The 20,328-nt window shown below is 38.7% G+C and overlaps 1 protein-coding gene across 2 annotated transcripts in view; it reads right to left on the reverse strand.

Moving 5' to 3' along the window:
• The window catches only part of tgfbr2b (transforming growth factor beta receptor 2b), a 64,081-nt gene that overhangs the window by 30,478 nt on the left and 13,275 nt on the right, over nucleotides 1-20,328 (reverse strand). Inside the window, exons 2-5 of one of the 2 annotated variants that reach the window (XM_061882128.1) lie at nucleotides 13,368-13,509; nucleotides 9,784-9,974; nucleotides 5,495-6,267; nucleotides 3,232-3,373 (exon numbers count right to left, since the gene is read on the reverse strand). In XM_061882128.1, coding sequence (XP_061738112.1) covers nucleotides 3,232-3,373; nucleotides 5,495-6,267; nucleotides 9,784-9,974; nucleotides 13,368-13,509 — 1,248 coding nt within the window. Of the gene's footprint in view, nucleotides 1-3,231; nucleotides 3,374-5,494; nucleotides 6,268-9,783; nucleotides 9,975-11,761; nucleotides 11,930-13,367; nucleotides 13,510-20,328 lie in introns of those variants that run through there. The other variant, XM_061882129.1, reaches the window with a different exon arrangement.

Here is a 20,328-nt window from a genome sequence, read left to right on the forward strand (position 1 = left end):
CAAAGCATTCTACCGAATAAATACATTTTATCAAAAATCCGCTTACAATGGAGCCTATGGGAGTGAGGCTATTCTGCCTATAAAGCGCTTAAAAAAACCATCCAAACACTGCCATCAAGGTTTTATTTACACACTGTAAATACAGCATGTAACATGTAAATTGCATGTATTTTGCTCATATTGAACATCTGGCAGTGCATTAGTTGCAGAAACACATTTACAGCGTTCGCTTTCCCCTTGAACAATAACTATTATTCACGGCACACTTCATAAGAGCCAACAAAAAATTACACATCACTTACTGTACGATGTCTGCTCTCAATGGGGTGTTGACTATTAGGATGTAGATGTATTCCTGTTTAGATGAAGAATGACTCATAATCCACACGAAGACAAAAAGGTAGGTGGCAATAATCAACTTTTCAGGTCTTATTCGCTTTAACCGGTTTAAAGTTGCCTGTCAAAGTGTACCAACTTGTCGGTTTATGGCCACAAAGTGAGAGGCATTGTTTATAATCTACAATTAGTTTTCACAAGCTCTGAGGCAAGAAAGCAGCTCACCAGGTCATGATGTCAATACGGCAACACAAGGTAGTTACCTCTCTTATACAATATGCCCCTAAAAATAGATCCTTAATATTGGCACTTATAATAACAATATTGCTAATACATTAATATTCAGGTTAAGACATATACATGGAGTTTTGATGCTGTTTTCTGGATGTTTTTTAGTGAGTTATAGTCGAAATAAACACAATGGTGTCATGACTTCTTGGCTCGTGTATGCTCCTTTGTAAGCAGAATTTTATGTTTTTTCACGAGTGCATTAAAAAACATGTGTTCTTGTCGCTCATAGGGATTGTGAATTATAAGCAAAACTCCCCAAAAAGGGCAGTTTTCCTTTACCACTTCAGTTTAGTACAACGGTTTGTGAAGCCGTGACACATCAAAGGGGCTTGCAAAGACATGTTTGTGTGTGTGTGTGTGTGTGTGTGTGTGTGTGTGTGTGTGTGTGTGTGTGTGTGTGTGTGTGTGTGCGTGCCTGCGTGTGTTGTTAAAAGACAGCTGACTAATTTAAACTTGACTGTCAATTGAATAATCTATTATTCTGCTCGATACATTCTGGCTGATCATTATTGTGTTCAATAAGGCGATTGTTTAAGAATCAAATGCATTCCCTCAATTTGGGGTGGAATTTAGGGAATTATTTTGACTCTTAAAAGCATTAAAATAAATCCCTCAATTCCCCTGCAAAAACGGACTAACTCGGTGGATTATAAAGACGATATAACATACATCAATAAAAATGGATGCATATGAAAGTGCAATAAATGTATCTGTCAAGTAATCTATTCATTTATATCTGCACATTATTGCTCTTTTATCCTGCTCTACAACAAGCTAATGCATCGAAATTTTGTTTTTGTCTGTACTGTAAAGTTCAAATTTGAATGACATTAAAAAGAAGTCTAAGTCTAAATTGATCACCTCCTCATCCTTTTTATAGTGTCTAATGGACATATTAAATAAATTATTGTATTCATTGATGTCGATATGCACAGTCGCCTTGCGTTTTAAGCTGTTGTCTAGTCCTCCTTTTCTTCTGCTTACACAGAAGCAAATCCAGGTAAACGACGGGCATTTAGGGTTTGAATTGTGAATTCATGGCATATACGGAAGTCTATTTTATTATATTACGTGTAGCATACAGTGCATGCAAACTTCAAGTGTAAAGCAAAGTTTCACCTTCTCAGGGCGCAGGACTTATTGCAGCCTCAGAGGCACATGGAAGCAAAAGTTCCGAGTTGATTGGGGAAATATGCGCAAAGCCAGATTTAACAAGGAACACCCGCATTTCAGGTTTGCCCTAACCGGAGAGCGCCTCTTGAATAAAGCCGCACAATGAAAGACTTAGATCGGGAGGAAATTTGGGCAACTGGGTAGCCTTTTACACTTAAGTGCCTTGGTGAATACTGTAGCGCGCATAATAGACACTGTAAGGTGAATAAAAGGTATGGTTGAATCAAACACCTTTATATGACCCAAGTGTCAGACTGTGTTGGTGTCAGCAGAGCTTTCAAAGTGTTTCCAAGCAGTCGGAGTAATCTGGCAAGAGTAGGAAGTACTCGAGAGACGGATGACAAAGATACATGAGAAAATATAGGGATGCTGTCAATTTTAGTAGCAAAGAATGACAGACATATTCCAAGAAGGAAGAACATTTAAAGTTTAAATGTATTCATGTCTACTTCCCTTTAACCGTACAACCTATATGTAGCTAACAACAGTTGGATAACAACTAAGAAAAAGATGGGAAGAGGATGTAAAGAAGTCAAACTCATGCTCTTGTGGATGTTTTAAAATATCCACTGGTCGGATATGGTCAGACACTGTCTACAAGCAGTTTGTCTGGTGTTCTGCAGACAGAGCCATGGACATCTATACTTGTTTCTGGACACACAAAAAAAACTGTCCCGGGAATGTGTCCATGCAAAACAGGAAAGGCTCTATGTTATTTTCGAAGTGTAGCCACAGGGCGCACAGATTTTTGTACAAAAAAGAAAAACAAGTTGAATTGTGGGTCACTTGGCCTGTTGGGTCACACGACTGTAAAGACATTTCAAGGACTCCCCCTAAAGGGGTGTTCGGGGCCAAACAGGAAAGACAAAAAGGAGACATGTTCATGCCCAAACCTAACATTCAATCACGGCATTGACACAATGGAGACAGGAGCAGTCACAGCGACAAACTAGTCCATAGAGACATTTAAGCGGAAGTGAAAACAAATGTGGTGACTTGAAACAGCACTCTGTAGTTTGCTCTCAGATAATCACCCATTTCTATTATTTGCACATATCCTGACCTTGTTTTCACAACAGGATGGCAAACAGAGAAACAGGCACATAAGCACATATAATACTGATCCAACACTCCCACAAGATTAATTGTAGCTTTGACACTTGGTTTCGTTCTCACGGTGACATAAGCGATACCCAACTTCAAGCAAAATAAGATAGTAAATGTTAAGTCAAATAAGTTGCACATTCTATTTTTCTTTTTTGTTTTATAAAGCAAAGAAATTAATTCTTATATTGATTTCCACAACAATTATGGTGACTCTCCAATTTTTCTCCATCGCATGCATCACGCTTAATCAGTTTATGTCTTGCCAAATCACATCAAGACTTGTTGACTAAACGACAGACATCTTCAGAATAACCAGAATCTTACCTCCGATAGCGCTGCACCTGGAAATGATTTCCCACAGTACGAGTGCCATTGAGTACACGTCGGCCTGTTTAAAGGACTCAATGTTTTCCAGGTTGATCCTGGACTCCAAGACCTCTGGAGCCATGTACCTGGCTGTTCCCACCTGAGAACACACAGGAGAGAACATTATTCCAGTGTAACACGACATATTTTTAAAGGGATAATTAAAAGAGAAACCACAGCACCACAAGATTATTGTTGGTGCCATACACACAGGGCAGTGCAGATATAAAAATGTACATACCAAAGCAAACCATCAAAGGCTGAGGTCTTCTCAATATGAAGTGAAACAACATTGAAAACTGTAGTTTTGCCTTAAACCTATCAGATGGCGACAAGTGGCTGACACCAGATCACAATGTTAGACTTTAAAAACTCGGGAGCTCATGTACAGTGTAATGTTTGTCATTTTTACTGCACAATATTAAAAAGGTTTGAAAGCCCATTTCAAATGCACTGAAAGTATGCTGACACAACATATTCAGGGGTGGTCGCAGAAGCTGTTTGGCTACATAGAAGGAGGCTCATAATGTTAGACTTTGAAAACCCCTGACCTACTATGAGTACTTCCTAAGAGATGTTTAATCATAAAGTGTTGGACCCTAAGAGTAGGATAAAAGTTGGTTTAAGACTTGGTGTTGACAACGCCACACACAATAAGACTCTCTCATCCTCTGCAAATCATCCAAATGCATTATTTTAAGGCTTTGAATGTATTTTATGATGCATTGCGTAGGCTAATGGCCATAGGGCTGCACTTTAGATAACCACGCTTTCATAGCCCTTTTTAAAGCTTTAGTGAGGTACGGGACTTTAACTCTGGGAGCAACCATAACTCTCTCGACTGTTTAGCTTGTTGGCTTCCTTCTTTGCGAGTGAAAAATGGTAATTAAGAAAGTTAAAGGTATTGTTATTAAAGCTGAAACAAAGGAGTAAGCTGTTGGAGCATACTAGGGGTCTAAACCAAGTTTTAGGCACCTGACCAACGAAAATGCGTACTCTACAAGCATATTAAAAGGGTCAAAATGTGTGGTAAGAACAAATTGCGTATCCATACACGTCCGCAAGTCTGCAAATATAGTTAATGACTCCTGATGTACTGTATGTGGCTAGCTTGACATCGGATTGGATTCTTTGCACCGAGTGGTCAAGGATAATTAGCTCAAAACTTTCAATTTTTTTCATTCCTAATCCTTATGTGAGACAAGCATACATATGTTTTTGTTTTTTATGCAGTCTAACTCATAAATAAACACTAGCAAAAGTCAGCTAGAGCCAATGGGAGTCGCTCTATTCTGTCTATGTGTCTAAAGTGCTCTAAAAAACATCCAAAAGTCTCCATCATTTTATATACACCCTGTACAATGTCTGCTCTCACTAGGATGCCGGCTGACTGTTCGTACAGTATCTTCCCCTTTAGATGAAGAATTATTCATAATCCTCTTACAGATTATAAACAAAAGGAGCCGCAAATGAACATCTTTTTGTGTCTTTCTCGCCATCTTCGTGTATAAGTTGGATGTTAAAGTTGATCAACTTTTCAGTTTATGTCCACAACATTCTGCCATACAAGTGAGATGCATGATTTATAATCTCAAATGTACTTCTATCAATTTAGAGGCAATGCAGCAGCAGCTCAATACTGTATGTTAGCCCTCTGTGATCACTGTGCCGCTAAAAATAATTTGTGTTAGCACTTAATAAAAAATATCGCTAATACTAGTATTGTTGGCGGCTTTTGGATGTTTTTTAGAGGGCTTTATAGACGGAATAGTGTACTCCCATTAGCTGCTTTGTTAGCCACCTCGTATTTGCCGTGTATTACAAATTTGAATGCATAAACAAACGAAAATCATGTGTTTTTGCCTCACATAGGGATTGTGAATGATTGGCAAATTCCACATGAAATTCACTTCCCCTTTAAAGTGCATTGTAATGTGATGCCTGGTAGATTGTCAAGTTATCAAGTCATCCAAATTGTGTTTCATGCTGTACTTAATATTAATTTATCCGCCAAACATTAGTCTTTCTTTCAACCGATAGGTAAAGAGAAAGTTCTTCATTTAGATTTTTTACCATTATGTATAGAACCCCAACAGACCAAATCTACAGTATAATAAACCCATCAACTGTTTCAAGTTGGAAAAATAAAATTTCAGGCATTAGGATAAAAAGATTATGAAACATCTGATTAAGAAAATTGGATTGATCGTGTGAAGGTTACCTGTCCACTGTTTGCCAGCTCATCCACAGACAGGGAGTTGTCTAGCCGGAGTGCGAGGCCAAAGTCGCAGAGGCAGCAGGTCAGGTCACTCTTCACGAGTATGTTGGAGCTCTTAATGTCCCTGTGTGCAATAGGCACCTTGTATCGGCCATATGGGGAGTGGTCACTGTGAAGATGTGCCAGTCCACCAGCAAGCGATCCTCCCAGTAACCACAGCTCATGCCAGCTGACGATATGGTGGGTCAAGTATTCTTGGAGGTTCCCCCTTGGCTGGTACGCTGTGATCAGCCAGTACTGTCTCTGGATCTTCCTCTCCTCTGCTGTGAGGAAGTGGAGCACATTTTCATGTCTCAAGTCGGCGTCCGAGAAAATGTCCTTCTCATTCTTCCAGGATGCGTAATCCTCGTATGAGAAAATCTTTACTGCCACAGTCTCAAAGCCCTGCTCGTCACTGACTGTGGATCCCTGCTTCAGTTTGGCTTTATAAACTTCGGCAAAACGACCTTTTCCCACCTGGACATCCAGTTCAATAGGCAACAACTCAGTGTTGTGATTGAGGTTATTGGCGTGCGTGGAGCTGCTGTCAGAACCTTCATCGTCAACCATGATAGCGCGAGCGTCACTAAAGTCGTGTGGGCCGCCTTTCTTGCGTTTAGCATTAGCCTTGCGCTGGAGGTAGACTCGATAACAGTAGAAGGACGAAATCACCAATATAGCCGTGACCAGCAGAGGAACCAGACTCACCAAGATGACAGCAACCTGAGAGTCTTTGTCTGGACAAAAATAAATAGAAGAAATACCAAATGAATGTTAGAAGGAAACCGCTTTTTGCCAAGTTACAGAAGGTATACAGTGGACATTTGGAGTTTAAACATTTTGGTGGTGGAACAATTCATCATCAAATTCTAAGAAAATATGGTCAGCAAAACATGGACGGATGAGTCAAGACGGGCAAGGGATCTGTGATAAGCTCATGAGGAAAATAGTGATTGTTTTTCCATTACAAAAAGTTAAATGTATGACAATTTGCATTTAGATGACAATATGCTAAAAGTTACTCGAACAGACTTAATTTTATTCCATAATTGCTACAACAGAAAATGTATTTAAATTTCCAACAAATACAAGGTTGGATCCTTGGAACATCAAACAAAATTGAAAAAGGCCATACATTTTTATTGCACTTGAGTCTCCGCTACAATATAACCTTGAAAGCATGTCTGGAATAAAATCAATTGAACTAAAGTCCCTGTTCAAAGAAAAGTAATATGTTCTTATTTGTACTTTTTGGCACGGTTATAAACAAAACAGCCATGTATTGCAGAAAGCATTATTGCAAGGACTGAAGAACGGAACAGAGGACAAACCCAACCCTTCCCTGAGGAATGTCTGGTGTCTCAGGAGCTAAAGTTAGTGTCTGCACTAGAGAGGCAAAGTGCTCCAAACCATTACCCAGTCAACCACATATTGTATATGTTCATAGTTTATGTCTGAGGTTGGAAATCTGGCAGGTGTGTCTGGGAGCTAAGGAAGTATTCGGGAGGGCATCTCGCTGCCTGCCCAGGCAAGTTCCCTGCTTCACTCTTTTTTTTTTCTAAACAGGAAACCACATGTCTGAAATCCTCAACATAGCTTCAGACGGTTTGTTTGGATTTTCACAGAGTGAGAAGTTATTCCTTAAAACAAACCTGTTACTGTACTGTACCTCCTAACCAAGACATCTAAGAAACTGAACTCTGTCACAATGAATGTTTAAGTTTTTAACATCTGGATTGTTTCTATTGGCAGGTTTTCAGTTCACATGTTCACATAAAAGGAGAACGGTGATGCAGGTTAAAATGTTCAAGTATAATGTTCAAGTCTAGTGTTTGCCCAAGATGTTTGACCTATTTTGCAAAATTAATTAGTTACTGAGCTGTACTACCAACACACATTCTTACTTTACAAGGTGCTGTTTACAGCATTTAAGTGACTCCCTCGAAGGCCGAATGGGCATTATTTTAGACATACAATGTAAGCTATGACCAGCTAAAGCAGTATAACATAACTATATAGCACTAAATTTGAGCAGTAGAGGGCGACAGTGCTACACCTTAGGTTTAATTGTGATAAGTCACTCACACTACGTTTACACTGTAGGCCAAAGTGGCCCAAATAAGATTTTTTTGAGATCTGATTTTTATTACAGCTGAATGTTAACATTGCAAGTAAAATGTGATTTTTAAATCAGACTCCAGTGTAAACACGCACATGCTCCAATGTGGCCTTGACATCACTTGCATGCGCACTTCGATAAAATGAAAAAGGAAATTGATTGGGAGGAAGTCGCTGCTTCTACAATGTACAGTGTTTTTGTACGTGAAAGTAAATTCAAGTAATATAATATATGTATGGATGTATAAAGTGTAATATATTTGGGAGACTATGGCAGTTAAGTAGAGGAGGCATGGACATCAGCGTGGATCTACGGGAGCTTTATATTTCAACTCACATGTAAGCAAATGCACCACAGTGCCAATTCAGGTCTTTCAACAACCGCAATTTCTGCGGAATCAAAATATATATTCATATCATACATACAGCCTAGTATTTGCGCACTATTGACAAGTGATGCACCGAAAATTTGGTTGTCTTCAATAAAAAACTAAACTGGTTCTTGTGATGAAATATCCATTTCCGCTGGCGACTATGTCTTTCCCGGTGCACAGGAATGACTTAGCTCGCCCAAAACTGACGAAAAAAAATCATATTCAGGTCGCATTCACGTCGCATTGTGTTTAGAATGCAGTCACATTTGAAAAGATCAGATTCCAATCAGATTCAGCACTATCTCCTGTTGCCAAAGATCAGATTTGAAAGACTTTGGGGCGTGTAAACTGGAGAAAAAAAAATCAGTTGTGTAAATTGAGGACAAAAAAATCAGATTGGCTGTGCAGAGTGAACAGGGCCATTCAGTGTGTGCAATGTTTGGTGTGTGAATCTTGTGTAATTACAAAATGTGTAAATTTATTGTGTGGATATATCAACTCTAAACCTTCTATTTTATTTATTTAGAATACACAATGGACACTATGTAAAAATACACAATGGATGTTATACTTTTTTTTTTCAGTCTAATATAAAAAACATGTGAAGAAATAAAATTGAGGAAGGAAAAGCATCCAATAAAACTAACATCAATCCTCAACAAAACCTCTGGAGCTTCTGTTTCTTCAGGCTTTTAACTAGCTGCAAATGCTAGAAATAAGTAGCGAGGACATTATGATGAATTTACTGACAGTGCAGTGTAAAAGCCGATGTGTTTACCTTGCAATAAAGTAAACGCACTCTAACCTACAAAGGCACTTTCTTGCGAAACTTCAACATTTCGATGTCCGGCCCCTGAACCCTTGGGCCCTTGAAACTGTGGCGCTCTTCATTATGTAGTTGAATAGTCCTGATATGAAACTTAGTGGCATTGATTGGTATACTTATTCTTTAAACAGTTCATGAGATTTTTTGGAAAAAAATTGAGAGGGAATGTTATTTTCATTGTTTTAGTTAAAATATTCAAAAATTATTGGCCTTCCAATTACAATGGTAAAAATACTAATAAAATATAACAGTTTACGGCATTATTATTATTTTTATACATACTGATTTGATTGGCAACATTAAATTGACCCGAGTGGATGGATGGATTTGATTAGTGTTTAAATTGGTCTCAAAACAATGCTGACAATAATATTGTTTATCAGTAATAATGAGTAGAGACAATATATATCATCCATCTGCTTTGTAGCTGTCCAGCATGGGCCGTGATCTTCCAACTTTCACTGGCTGCTGCACAGCCCAGCCTTCAATCCGTGTTTAATTCCACAGAATCAGAACATTTCTCCCAAATGTTGGTGGACTCAATCTTTTTGCTTTTTTAATAGAGTCCGACTGCTAAATAAGCCACCATATTTTTGTATGATTCTGTTTTTTTGTTTTACCTTTTTAGAACGGCTTACAAAAAACCCCCAAAATTGACTGAATTCTTTTTTTTTTTTTTTCATGTTTCCATTTCTTAATTACTTACCTTTTATTTTCAATTGACAGAAGTCTGTTTGAGCGGTTTGATCCACTTTGGGGATAATGACTGACTAGTTCATTCATTCATTAACAGTGCAACTTTTTAAGTCTATTATCGGCTCAATCCAATCAACACAATTCTTAACCATAAAGTCCCATCCCAAATCTGCATAGTTATGTCGGTAAAATTTCAAAGCGGTCTTATTTCTAAAAATAACGGTGAAAGCTGTACTTACAGGAGTTAAAGATGATATCGCGGTTGCACTCATCCTCAGAGCAGGAGCAGATGAAAAAGGAAGAGCCCATACCGTGCCTTTCTTTCATCTCACACTTGCTATTGTTGTAGTCCTCCAGGACCAGGCCATACAGCTTGTCAGCTGGGTTGTGGCAGACCGTGTCAAATGTGGCATTGTCGTCTTTTTTCCTCCTTAAAAAATTAGAAAAACACAGTCACAAATAACCAACAGTCACTGAAGTCAGTTCGGTTTTCAGTTGGGATGCGTCGATCGATTTGCCACCGTATCGGACGATTTTGATGAAAATGTATGTGATCGGCTAATGCTGTTTAATATCTTAATGCTGATCACGAAAGTCGATCCTCTCTGGCTGACGCTTTATGAAATTATGGTCCATCTGCTGATAGGCGGCTAACTGTGCATCTCCATACATAGTGTGAAGTCGCTCCCCTAAGTTAATTATCATCACCTCAATAATCCTCTTTCGAGACTCTCATCTAATTGGTAATTTTCTATAACGTGGTACCAACTACACTTCTTAAACTTTATTTTCACAGATATCGTTTCAAGCCAGGTTAGCTTAGCCATTAGCGTGCATGCTCCTGGCTTTCTCTCGGTGTATAACAAGTTCACCCCTTATCCTCCAGTGATATGCAATACTTCAATCAATCAATCAATGTTTACTTATATAGCCCTACTTGATAATGATACTGAAGTTAGGGCTGGGCGATATATCGATTATACTCGATATATCGTGGGTTTGTCTCTGTGCGATATAGAAAATGACTATATTGTGATATTCGAGTATACCGTCTCACGCAGTTGTTTTTAGCTGCTGGCATTAGACTACAGGCTTTTCTTCACCTTTTCTTGTCTCTCCTCCTCACAGAGACATAAAACAAGCGCACTTTCTTACATACGTCACATACTGTCGGGCGTGCAACGTCATACGCCCTCGCCGAGTATAGAGGTAGTGGCATGGGTAACATTAGCTGTGATACTAGCGGAGTGATGCGAGTGGTAATACCCAAGAAAAAAAGGTGCAAATCTGGCAACAAATGAAGGAAGAATAATTAATTCCCCCCAAAAATAGCACGGGGTCCACCGTCTGGGGGTCGTTTGGCTTCAAGCGGGAATATGTTGAACAGACAACCGTAATATGTCAAGTATGCAGCAAAAGCGTTGCTACAAAAAGAAGCATTATTGCTAATTTGCAGCATAATTTGAAAAGTCACCCACTATAGAATGAAGAGTTCTTGAAACTGCGCATGTCAACATCTCCGTTGGTGCCACCCCCACAAAATGCCGAAGCAACCGTTTCCAGATCAACACCGTATGAAAAAAATAGCCAACAACAAGAGATAACGTTCGCAGGAACCTACCATATAGCGAAAGACATACACTATTTAATTTCCTATTTTGCTCATTTTTATTTGACAGTTATTGAAATATCTTGTGTGACATCATGCACAAAAGTGCACTTCATTTGTTTTAAAGGCCTACTGAAATGAGATGTTCTTATTTAAACGGGGATAGCAGGTCCATTCTATGTGTCATACTTGATCATTTCACGATATTGCCATATTTTTGCCGAAAGGATTTAGTAGAGAACATCGACAATAAAGTTCGCAACTTTAGGCCGCTGACAGAAAAGCCCTGCCTTTACCGGAAGTCGCAGACAATGACGTCACCCGTTGATGGCTCCTCACATCCTCACATTGTTTTTAATGAGAGCCTCCAACAAAAAGAGCTATTCGGACCGAGAAAACAACAAGTTCCCCAATAATTTGAGCGAGGATGAAAGATTCGTGTTTGAGGATATTTATAGTGACGGACTAGAAAAAAAAAATAATCTAGTTTAAAAAAAAAAAACGCGATTGCATTGTGATGGATTCAGATGACACATTTATTAGGATAATTCTGGGAAATCCCTTATCTTTCTATTGTGTTGCTAGTGTTTTAGTGAGTTTAATATTACCTGATAGTCGGAAGGGTGTATCCACGGGTGTGTTGACGCCAGTGTCTGATGAAAGTTGACAGCAGCTGTACGGACGGCACAAGCTCAGCTGATCTCCGGTAAGTGGCGACTTTTTACCACAATTTCCTCACCGAAAACTGCTGGTTGGCAAGTGGTCGGGATCCCTGTTCGCTTGACCGCTCTGATCCATAGTAAAGTTTCACCTCTGGGAATTTTAAACAAGGAATCACCGTGTGTTTGTGTGGCTAAAGACTAAAGCTTCCCAACTCCATCTTTCTACTTTGACTTCTCCATTATTAATGGAACAAATTGCAAAATATTCAGCAACACAGATGTCCAAAATACGATGTAATTATGCAGTTAAAGCAGACGACTTTTAGCTGTGTGTGTGCGCAGTGCTAATGTTTCCTAACAGGCCGTGACGTCACGCGTACATGTCAGCATTCTGCTACGTTTTCAACAGGACACTTCGCGGGAAATTTAAAATTGCAATTTAGTAAACTAAAAAGGCCGTATTGGCATGCGTTAATATTTAATTATTATTTCTTATTTAATTATTTAATAATTAACATTGGCAATGTTAATATTTCATCATTGATATATAAACTATCAGACTGTGTGGTCGGTAGTAGTGTGTTTCAGTAGGCCTTTAAACTATTGTACAAAAAGTGCACTTTAATTTAGTGCTGTGTTGATATGTCATGTTAGTGACATCATGCACAAAAGTGCACTAATAGCTTGTTTTAAAATGTCTCTGACAATCTTGCACTTTGTTCTGGAAATGACATGAATGTTTGTGCCACTGCTTAATAACTGTTTAATAAATACAGTTTTGGTAAACTGACTTAGTTTTGATTTTCCTCTTTGCATGAGTGTTTAAAATGAGCATATATTAATGCAGTATGAACAAGAATGTTTTAATGTAAACACATAGAATCATCATACTGCTGTGATCACATGCATCAAGCGTTAATTCAAGGCTAAGGCAAAATATTTAGACATATATTGTGTATTGTGACATGGCCTAAAAATATTGAGATATTAATAAAAGGCCGTATCGCCCAACCCTAACTGAAGTTATTAAGAAATGCAGTTTACTTTCTGTAATGGCGGTAGTTAGTTTAGGGGAGCAGCTTCACAATGTATGGAGCAGATTCTTTTATTCCTGAAATCAGCCGATACCGATTTAGTTCAAATTGTACAATCTTTGCCAATGCAAGCAAAGATGTGAGGAAATGAGGAAAAGAAGTGTACATATTTGAAATTCTGAGAGCTTTGTGCCAATAGCTTGCATAAACCAGTTTGGTCGTCCATGTGCATAGCATTTTGCGAACCTCAGAACAAGCATCTTACATCACTATTTTAATGACAAACAGCAGTGCTGCCTTAAAGCCTGTAACACCCAACACAAGACTGCATCTGACAGCCTACAGCTGTGTCTCCCATTCAGTCAGTGATGCCATATTCCTGTCTTGACAGTCCATGAGTGTGAAAGCCTTTTGAATAAGGAAATGACTCAAGGCTCGACGAATAGGATGAACCAGATCATTTCCCCTTGGTTTTTACTTTGGTACTGTCATGACATCACATCAAAATAGACCCTTACCAAATAGCGACACACACTTCTTCATTGTGGGCACAAATGGCAGTGATGCCACACTCCACCTGGCAGCTTCCTCGGCCGTTGCAGCTGGTTGGTTTTTCGTCGCAAAACATGCACAGCCGGCTGAACTTTATTATGTCAGCACCTGGGGGTGAAAGAGAAACAAACCGTTTAGTTAGTAGTTCAGATAAGATTACCACAGGATATTTTGGGTTTGCACAGCAACTTATCGAGGCCCGATGCAGGCGGTGAAAATGTTCAGGTTTACGAGTTTGCATGGCTAACGAACATCGACACAAACGTGTACACAATTGCGTGCGCAGCATAGCTGATTGTACTGCAACTACTCCTCCACAGTTACATCTTGCAAATTCTCATTACAGATAGCAGTACACTTTTGGCTAACGAACATCGACACAAACGTGTACACAATTGCGTGCGCAGCATAGCTGATTGTACTGCAACTACTCCTCCACAGTTACATCTTGCAAATTCTCATTACAGATAGCAGTACAAAAGTAGGGACTGGAAGACATGGCATTACAATTAATCAAATTGTATTCACGATTTTGGCTATGACGATTAAATGAAAGTGCTCATTGGCAATATTTACATGACATACATTTAAAAACAGGCTCTGCTGCATATCAAATCAGCCACATTTTCACGGCCGTGTCGGCCCCCCGTGAAGTAGCTCCCTAAAAGTCTAACGGCATGCATTAGAGTCCATACTGCTGTTCCTAAACAGTGACAGGTGTTGATGCCTGCATAATAGAACAGAATAGAATAGAATATAATGCCTTTTATTGTTACTATACACAGGTACAATGAGATTAAAAGTAACTCCAGTATCTGTGCCACAGTCTACAAATATGCAAAACATAGGAAGGAGAGAAAAAGAAAAATAGTGCAAAAAGGAGGTAAGTTGCACAGTCAAGTACTGAGAACAAATGTTCTGAATGTTTGTTTAAATATTATACTACATACATATATACCAAGGATGTCCGATAATGGCTTTTTTGCCGATATCCGATATTGTACAACTCTTAATTACCGATTCCGATATCAACCGATACCGATATATACAGTCGTGGAATTAACACATTATTATGCCTAATTTTGTTGTGATGCTCCGCAAGATTCATTAAACAATGTAACAAGGTTTTCCAAAATAAATCAACTCAAGTTAGGGAAAAAAATGCCAACAGTGTTAAAGTTGTTTATAAGGCCACCCTCAGAATAACCTGTATGGCTGTTGACCAAGTATGGATTGGATTCACTTGTGTGTGTGTGTGAAAAGCTGTAGATATTATGTGATTGGGCCGGCAGGACAAGGCAGTACCATTAAGGTTTATGGGTGCTTTGTACTTCTCCCTACGTCCGTGCACAACTTCGTACAGTGGCGTTTTAAAACGTCATAAATGTTACTTTTTGAAACCGATACCGATCATTTCCGATATAACATTTTAAAGCATTTTTCGCCGATAATATGGGCAGTCCGATATTATTGGACATCTCTAATATATACAGAAGCATTCAGACTGTGGGTGGAAAGTTAAAATTGCACACAGAGTTACTAAACCATAATATCTGTGCCTATGAGAGTTTACTGTGGTTATGGCTTTAGGGAAAAAACTGTTCTTGAGTCTGTTTGTCTTAGACCTGATGACCCTGTACTGCCTTCCTGAGGGCAGCGGGTCAGACAGGTCAAAGCCAGGGTGGGAGATGTCCTTGATAATGCTGGTAGCTATGCTGAGGCAGCGGGAGGTGTAAATGTCTATCGGGGAGGGGGGAGAGGGCAGCTGATGATCCACTGTGCTGCCTTTACCATTCTCTGGAGCCTCGCCCTGTCTGCAGCAGTGCAGTTGCCGTACCATGCTGTGATGCAATATGTCAGCAGTCTCTCAGGTTCTGCTTGTCGTCTTTGAGTCAACATCTAGCCATCGTGTTAAATAGTCTAGAGAAGGCGAGCTACTTTTCAATTGACCAAGTCGAGGAGATCTACCTCATTCATATTTATAATCTATTTATGAAAGAGACATTTTTGTTAACAAGTTAATGGTGTTTAAAGATAATACAAGCATATTTAACACATATAGATTATTTTCTTTCATGAAGACAAGAACATAAGTTGTTTTTTTTACCTGATTCTGATGACTTGCATTGATCGGAATCAGACAGTGGTGCTGATAACGTCCGCATTTTCAAATGAAGGAGAAAAAAAGTCCTCCTTTCTGTCTATTACCACATGAAAGTGGTTGGCTTTGGCATCTCGTTTGTCCAACTTGCTAACTCCTTTTTAAACACTTTGTGGCCCTTTAATGTGTTGACAGCAGGTGAGTGACGTCAGTGAGAGTGTGGGCGAGCGAGGAGAGGGAGCGGTCGCTGAGGGCGGGGGAAAAATACATTGGCATCAAACTCCGTAGCTTGCTAGCTTGTGCACGCTAGCTTTCTGAGACTCTTATTTTGTTAGCACAGGCTGGATGAAGCAGGTCTTTTATGGTGATGACAGGAACAGTGCAGTCGGTCTTTAGAGTTTTGACACCAGGTACGGCCCAAGACTCTGTTGAAAAAATAAGTGTTTCTCTCGTCCTGTCAGTGTTTTTTTTCCTAATAATGAGCTAGCAGCAGCCAGCGTCCGCTCACAAGATCCTCTGGTGCCGAGAATGTCAAACAACTGACGAAAGTGAAGTCTTGGTGAAGATTGATGATTGCTCACTTTTATGTCTATTTTTTTAATGCCTGGCTTGTGATCGACTGACACACCCTCCGCGATCGACCGATAGCTCGCGATCGACGTAATGCCCACCCCTGGTCTAGATATCCTTTTGCATTAAATGCCAAAGTTTATTGATGTTTACAAGACGTGCCCTTAATTGGAATTCATCTGCGCACGCGTATTAATGCAGGGAAACCAGAAGTGTAATTGTGCTAGAGATTAACCAATAAACAGTAACAATGATAACCGGGGGTCGGTATTTCTGTATCAATTTAAAATGGTTGAGAAACTGATTGAAAAGCGTTAGTTTCTAGCTAGTTTGAATGCTGACATGAATACAAGAAACCTTAACGTCTTTCTCCATTGAGAAACGTCGGAGCCCAATCTAACCTTGTATGAACACATGACTGTTTGAACAACTAAGATATTCACATGAAACAAAGGCTGTGCTGTCTTAGATTTAAGTGATCAATCTAAATTAGACCATGTCGAGTCGACACTGACGGAGAAAACAAAGTGAACAACCATTTTGCATTTTATTAAAAAAAAACCTAAAACATCTACAAATCAAATTAAAATGGAAGAATATAAACATATTTAAACATTTAAATAAAAACAATATGGCTGTTGTGAAGCCAACACTGTGTGTATTTAAAAAGAAAAAGAAAAAAACTTCTTTCAAAGATTTCAGGGTGTGTAGGGTTTCCCTCAGAATGCAAATATCAGCGCTCAAATTTAACCGCGGCAACAGCGGCAAGTGCCGCGACGCCCTCGTCTTTCGCCGTAATGGCCAAAAAATTAACCAACATTTGCGGCAAGAACATTCCGTGACCGTCCATGACTTTTTACTTGTTAATGGACGAGGAATGTAACGGTAAATGGTTAATGATAATTTGCGATAAAATTCCCGACGGTTAGTAATATCATTCAATTTTTTAATTACCAAAAAAACGTCATTTATTAATGCATTTTAGGAAACACAAAGTCAGGCGCATGCGCATTAGCATCATTTTGCTTGATAATCATGGTGGACTAACTACACGGACTTTGCTGCGGAGATTTCCCCTGAGAGTAAACCGAGCCAAGCGCTTGGTTCAACGTCATTTTCCCTTGCTTGCCGGTGTGCATTTAAGAACACACTGCTGAGTTAAGATGGTGACAGGTGTGGATAATATTGGAGACAGGCGCATTTGTCCCCACACTAAAAGTATACAGCGAAGGAGAAAACGGTTTGATGTTTTGCAGCAGGCGATGTGTTGTGAACGTTGTCACAATTTGTTTATAAAGTCATTTCTTTGTTTACTGGGATGTTTACCGTATTTTTCGGACTATAGGTCGCAGTTTTTTTCATAGTTTGGCCAGGGGTGGACTTATACTCAGGAGCGACTTATGTGTGAAATTATTAACACATTACCGTAAAATATAAAATATTATTATTTAGCTCATTCACGTAAGAGACTAGATTTAGTGGGATTTAGTGATTAGTAGTGACAGATTGTTTGGTAAACGTATAGCATTTTCTATATGTTATAGTTATTTGAATGACTCTTACCATAATATGTTACGTTAACATACCAGGCACCTTCTCAGTTGGTTATTTATGCATCATATAACGTACACTTATTTAGCCTGTTGTTCACTATTCTTTATTTATTTTAAATTGCCTTTCAAATGTCTATTCTTGGTGTTGGGTTTTATCAAATACATTTCCCCCAAAAATGCGACTTATACTCCAGTGCGACTTATATATATTTTTTTTCCTTCTTTATTATGCATTTTCGGCAAGTGCGACTTATACTCCGGAGCGACTTATCCTCGGAAAAATACGGTACTCCTCCTTTATTTAAGTGCAAACTGTATCAGTGTTCAAATAACATCCACACCAGCTAAAATGTTTTGTAATCTCATTGAACTGAACGCAGGCTTTGAAGATTAAATATTCGAAGTGAGAGGTATCACTCCGTGTTTTTTTTGGGGGGGGGGGCAAACTGTTGTACTGAAACTCTAAGGAGGCATTGGAGAAGAACAAAGCTTGTTTATTAGACTTCATCTTCATTAGCTAAACTGCTTTGTGTTTTATTTTGATATGGAAAAAGTAAACACCGGGTTTTGTTTTTTACATTGTGTTTTTTTCATGTCAACTCATTCATGTGACACAGCATTTTGTTAATGTTTTATATAGTTAATTCTATACGACCTATTTCTGCTCAAACTGTGGATCTGTCCCGATACATCATATACATTTACATAAAAATGTACATAACTTAAATTAAAAACTCTGTTTAAAATTTTGAAAATAGAGATAAAGGCATAACTTAAATGACAAAAAACTGACAAGTTGATATTATTAAAGAAAACTGTATCTGTAAAAATATGGGGATAACATTTATCTATAGTCTTTTATTAAGACATCACAAATGACATGATGATATTACGTTCCCACCCTAACACTGCTTTACCTAACAATCAGTAACCATGACAGGCCGCAATATTTACTTGTGGCGTTGGGGTGTGAGGTTTGGAGCGTGGCCAGGTAAATTTGACATATTTCTTTGAAAAGGCATAACAAATGTACGTACATTTAAAAATTTGTGGTTTGTGTAATTCATCTACACCATAATTTTTCTTGTATCAATTTTCTCAATTTTTTTTATTTTGCTGCTTATTGTACAATATAACATAGGCAGTATTCCAGCCTCAGACAGATCATCCAATCACCATGCAGAAGCCCGGCATTTGCCAGTCAAGACCAAGCCCAATTCTTATGCACTTCCAGAAACGCTCGGCGTCCGTGGCCGGGACGCCGACCATTTACCCAATGATTGTCCAGTCTAGCTACAGTTGAACAGCACACTCACTCTATGCTCCTCTACTGAAGTCAATAGAAGCTCTGCTTTAACACATTTTAACGCACTGTGACGCTATGAGAATGAATGAGAAGAAAGGCGCATCACCTGTTGCGAAACTAACTCAATCTGAACAAAATTCGAATGCATTCTGGCGCATAATTGGTCCATGAACCGTAAACATGAAAATACATATTTGACCACATATATTATATTTTAAGAGAAGCTGAGCTTCCCTTGCAGTTGTAGAGCAATTGTCACTGTCCAAGGTGAACTGGCATGTTAGAACAAGGCGGGTAAGGGAAGTCGGCAAGTCAGATCCGTACCTTCAGGGCAAGGATTGGCTCCAAGGGCTGGGTTGGTCGGGCATGGGGTCCAAAACAATATACCTTTTAATTTCTCTTCTCAAATGAGCACCACAGTCCGATTAATATTAATTAGATATGCACATTTTGTCGATCGCTGTATATCTCAGATATATTAAAGAACGTCAACATTGCAGACATGCTGCCTCTGATCCAGACAATTATGTGCATCTTGCCTTTGTCATCCCGACATCGGCAGTACTGTTTCTGTGATCAAAGTCTTTCAATGGCCGAATTTTCAGTGCATCACGAGTCAATAGTGCATAAATAATAGGCAATATACTCAATATCCATTCATACAAATTGTTTTCTTGTCCTCATTTTTAAAAAGGTGTAATATTTTTTATTTTGCCATGGTGCCACGCCATGATTAAATACACCTGTTGTGTATAAGTACTTGTTCAGACATGTGATTTGACCACAATAAAAGAGACTGAAAACATTTCTGGGGGTCTGGTTTTTCACCAATTTAACATGCAAAAATTAACAAAGACAGCACCATTTGAAGAAAATATTTTAGTGTTTAAAGACATGAAAACATCATTAATAGAAAATACATACCCCAATTATCCTAATGAATCACTGTATATGATTCAGTCCCAACAGTATTTAGTCACTAATATTTACATCTTGTGTTCATTTCACATACACAGGTGTCACATTGATCAGTGTTATTATCTACAGTTTATTTACAGTATTACCACATTACTTCAGTTCACTTCTTTTAAAAAGACAGACATGTAGAAGTCAATAAATATTGCCTCAAATATTTTAAAGTGGCAGGAAAGTTAACATCAATGCGCATAAAAACGTAAACGGAAGTGAAACTTTCAAAGTAAACAATTTCAAAAGCAAGAGTCTTCACTAAAGATGAAACAATAATTATAATAATAGACCGTAAAATTATTGTAAAACAGTGATTGATAACAGAACAATTCCCATTATATATCAATAAAAGTTGTCTAAGTCTAAACTGACGGACTGGAGAAACTCGTCAGCACTAGCTAGCTTAAATGCTAACACTAAAACAATAC

The sequence above is a fragment of the Nerophis ophidion genome, linkage group LG21 (genome assembly GCF_033978795.1).
Source record: "Nerophis ophidion isolate RoL-2023_Sa linkage group LG21, RoL_Noph_v1.0, whole genome shotgun sequence".
Classification (NCBI taxonomy): domain Eukaryota; kingdom Metazoa; phylum Chordata; class Actinopteri; order Syngnathiformes; family Syngnathidae; genus Nerophis; species Nerophis ophidion.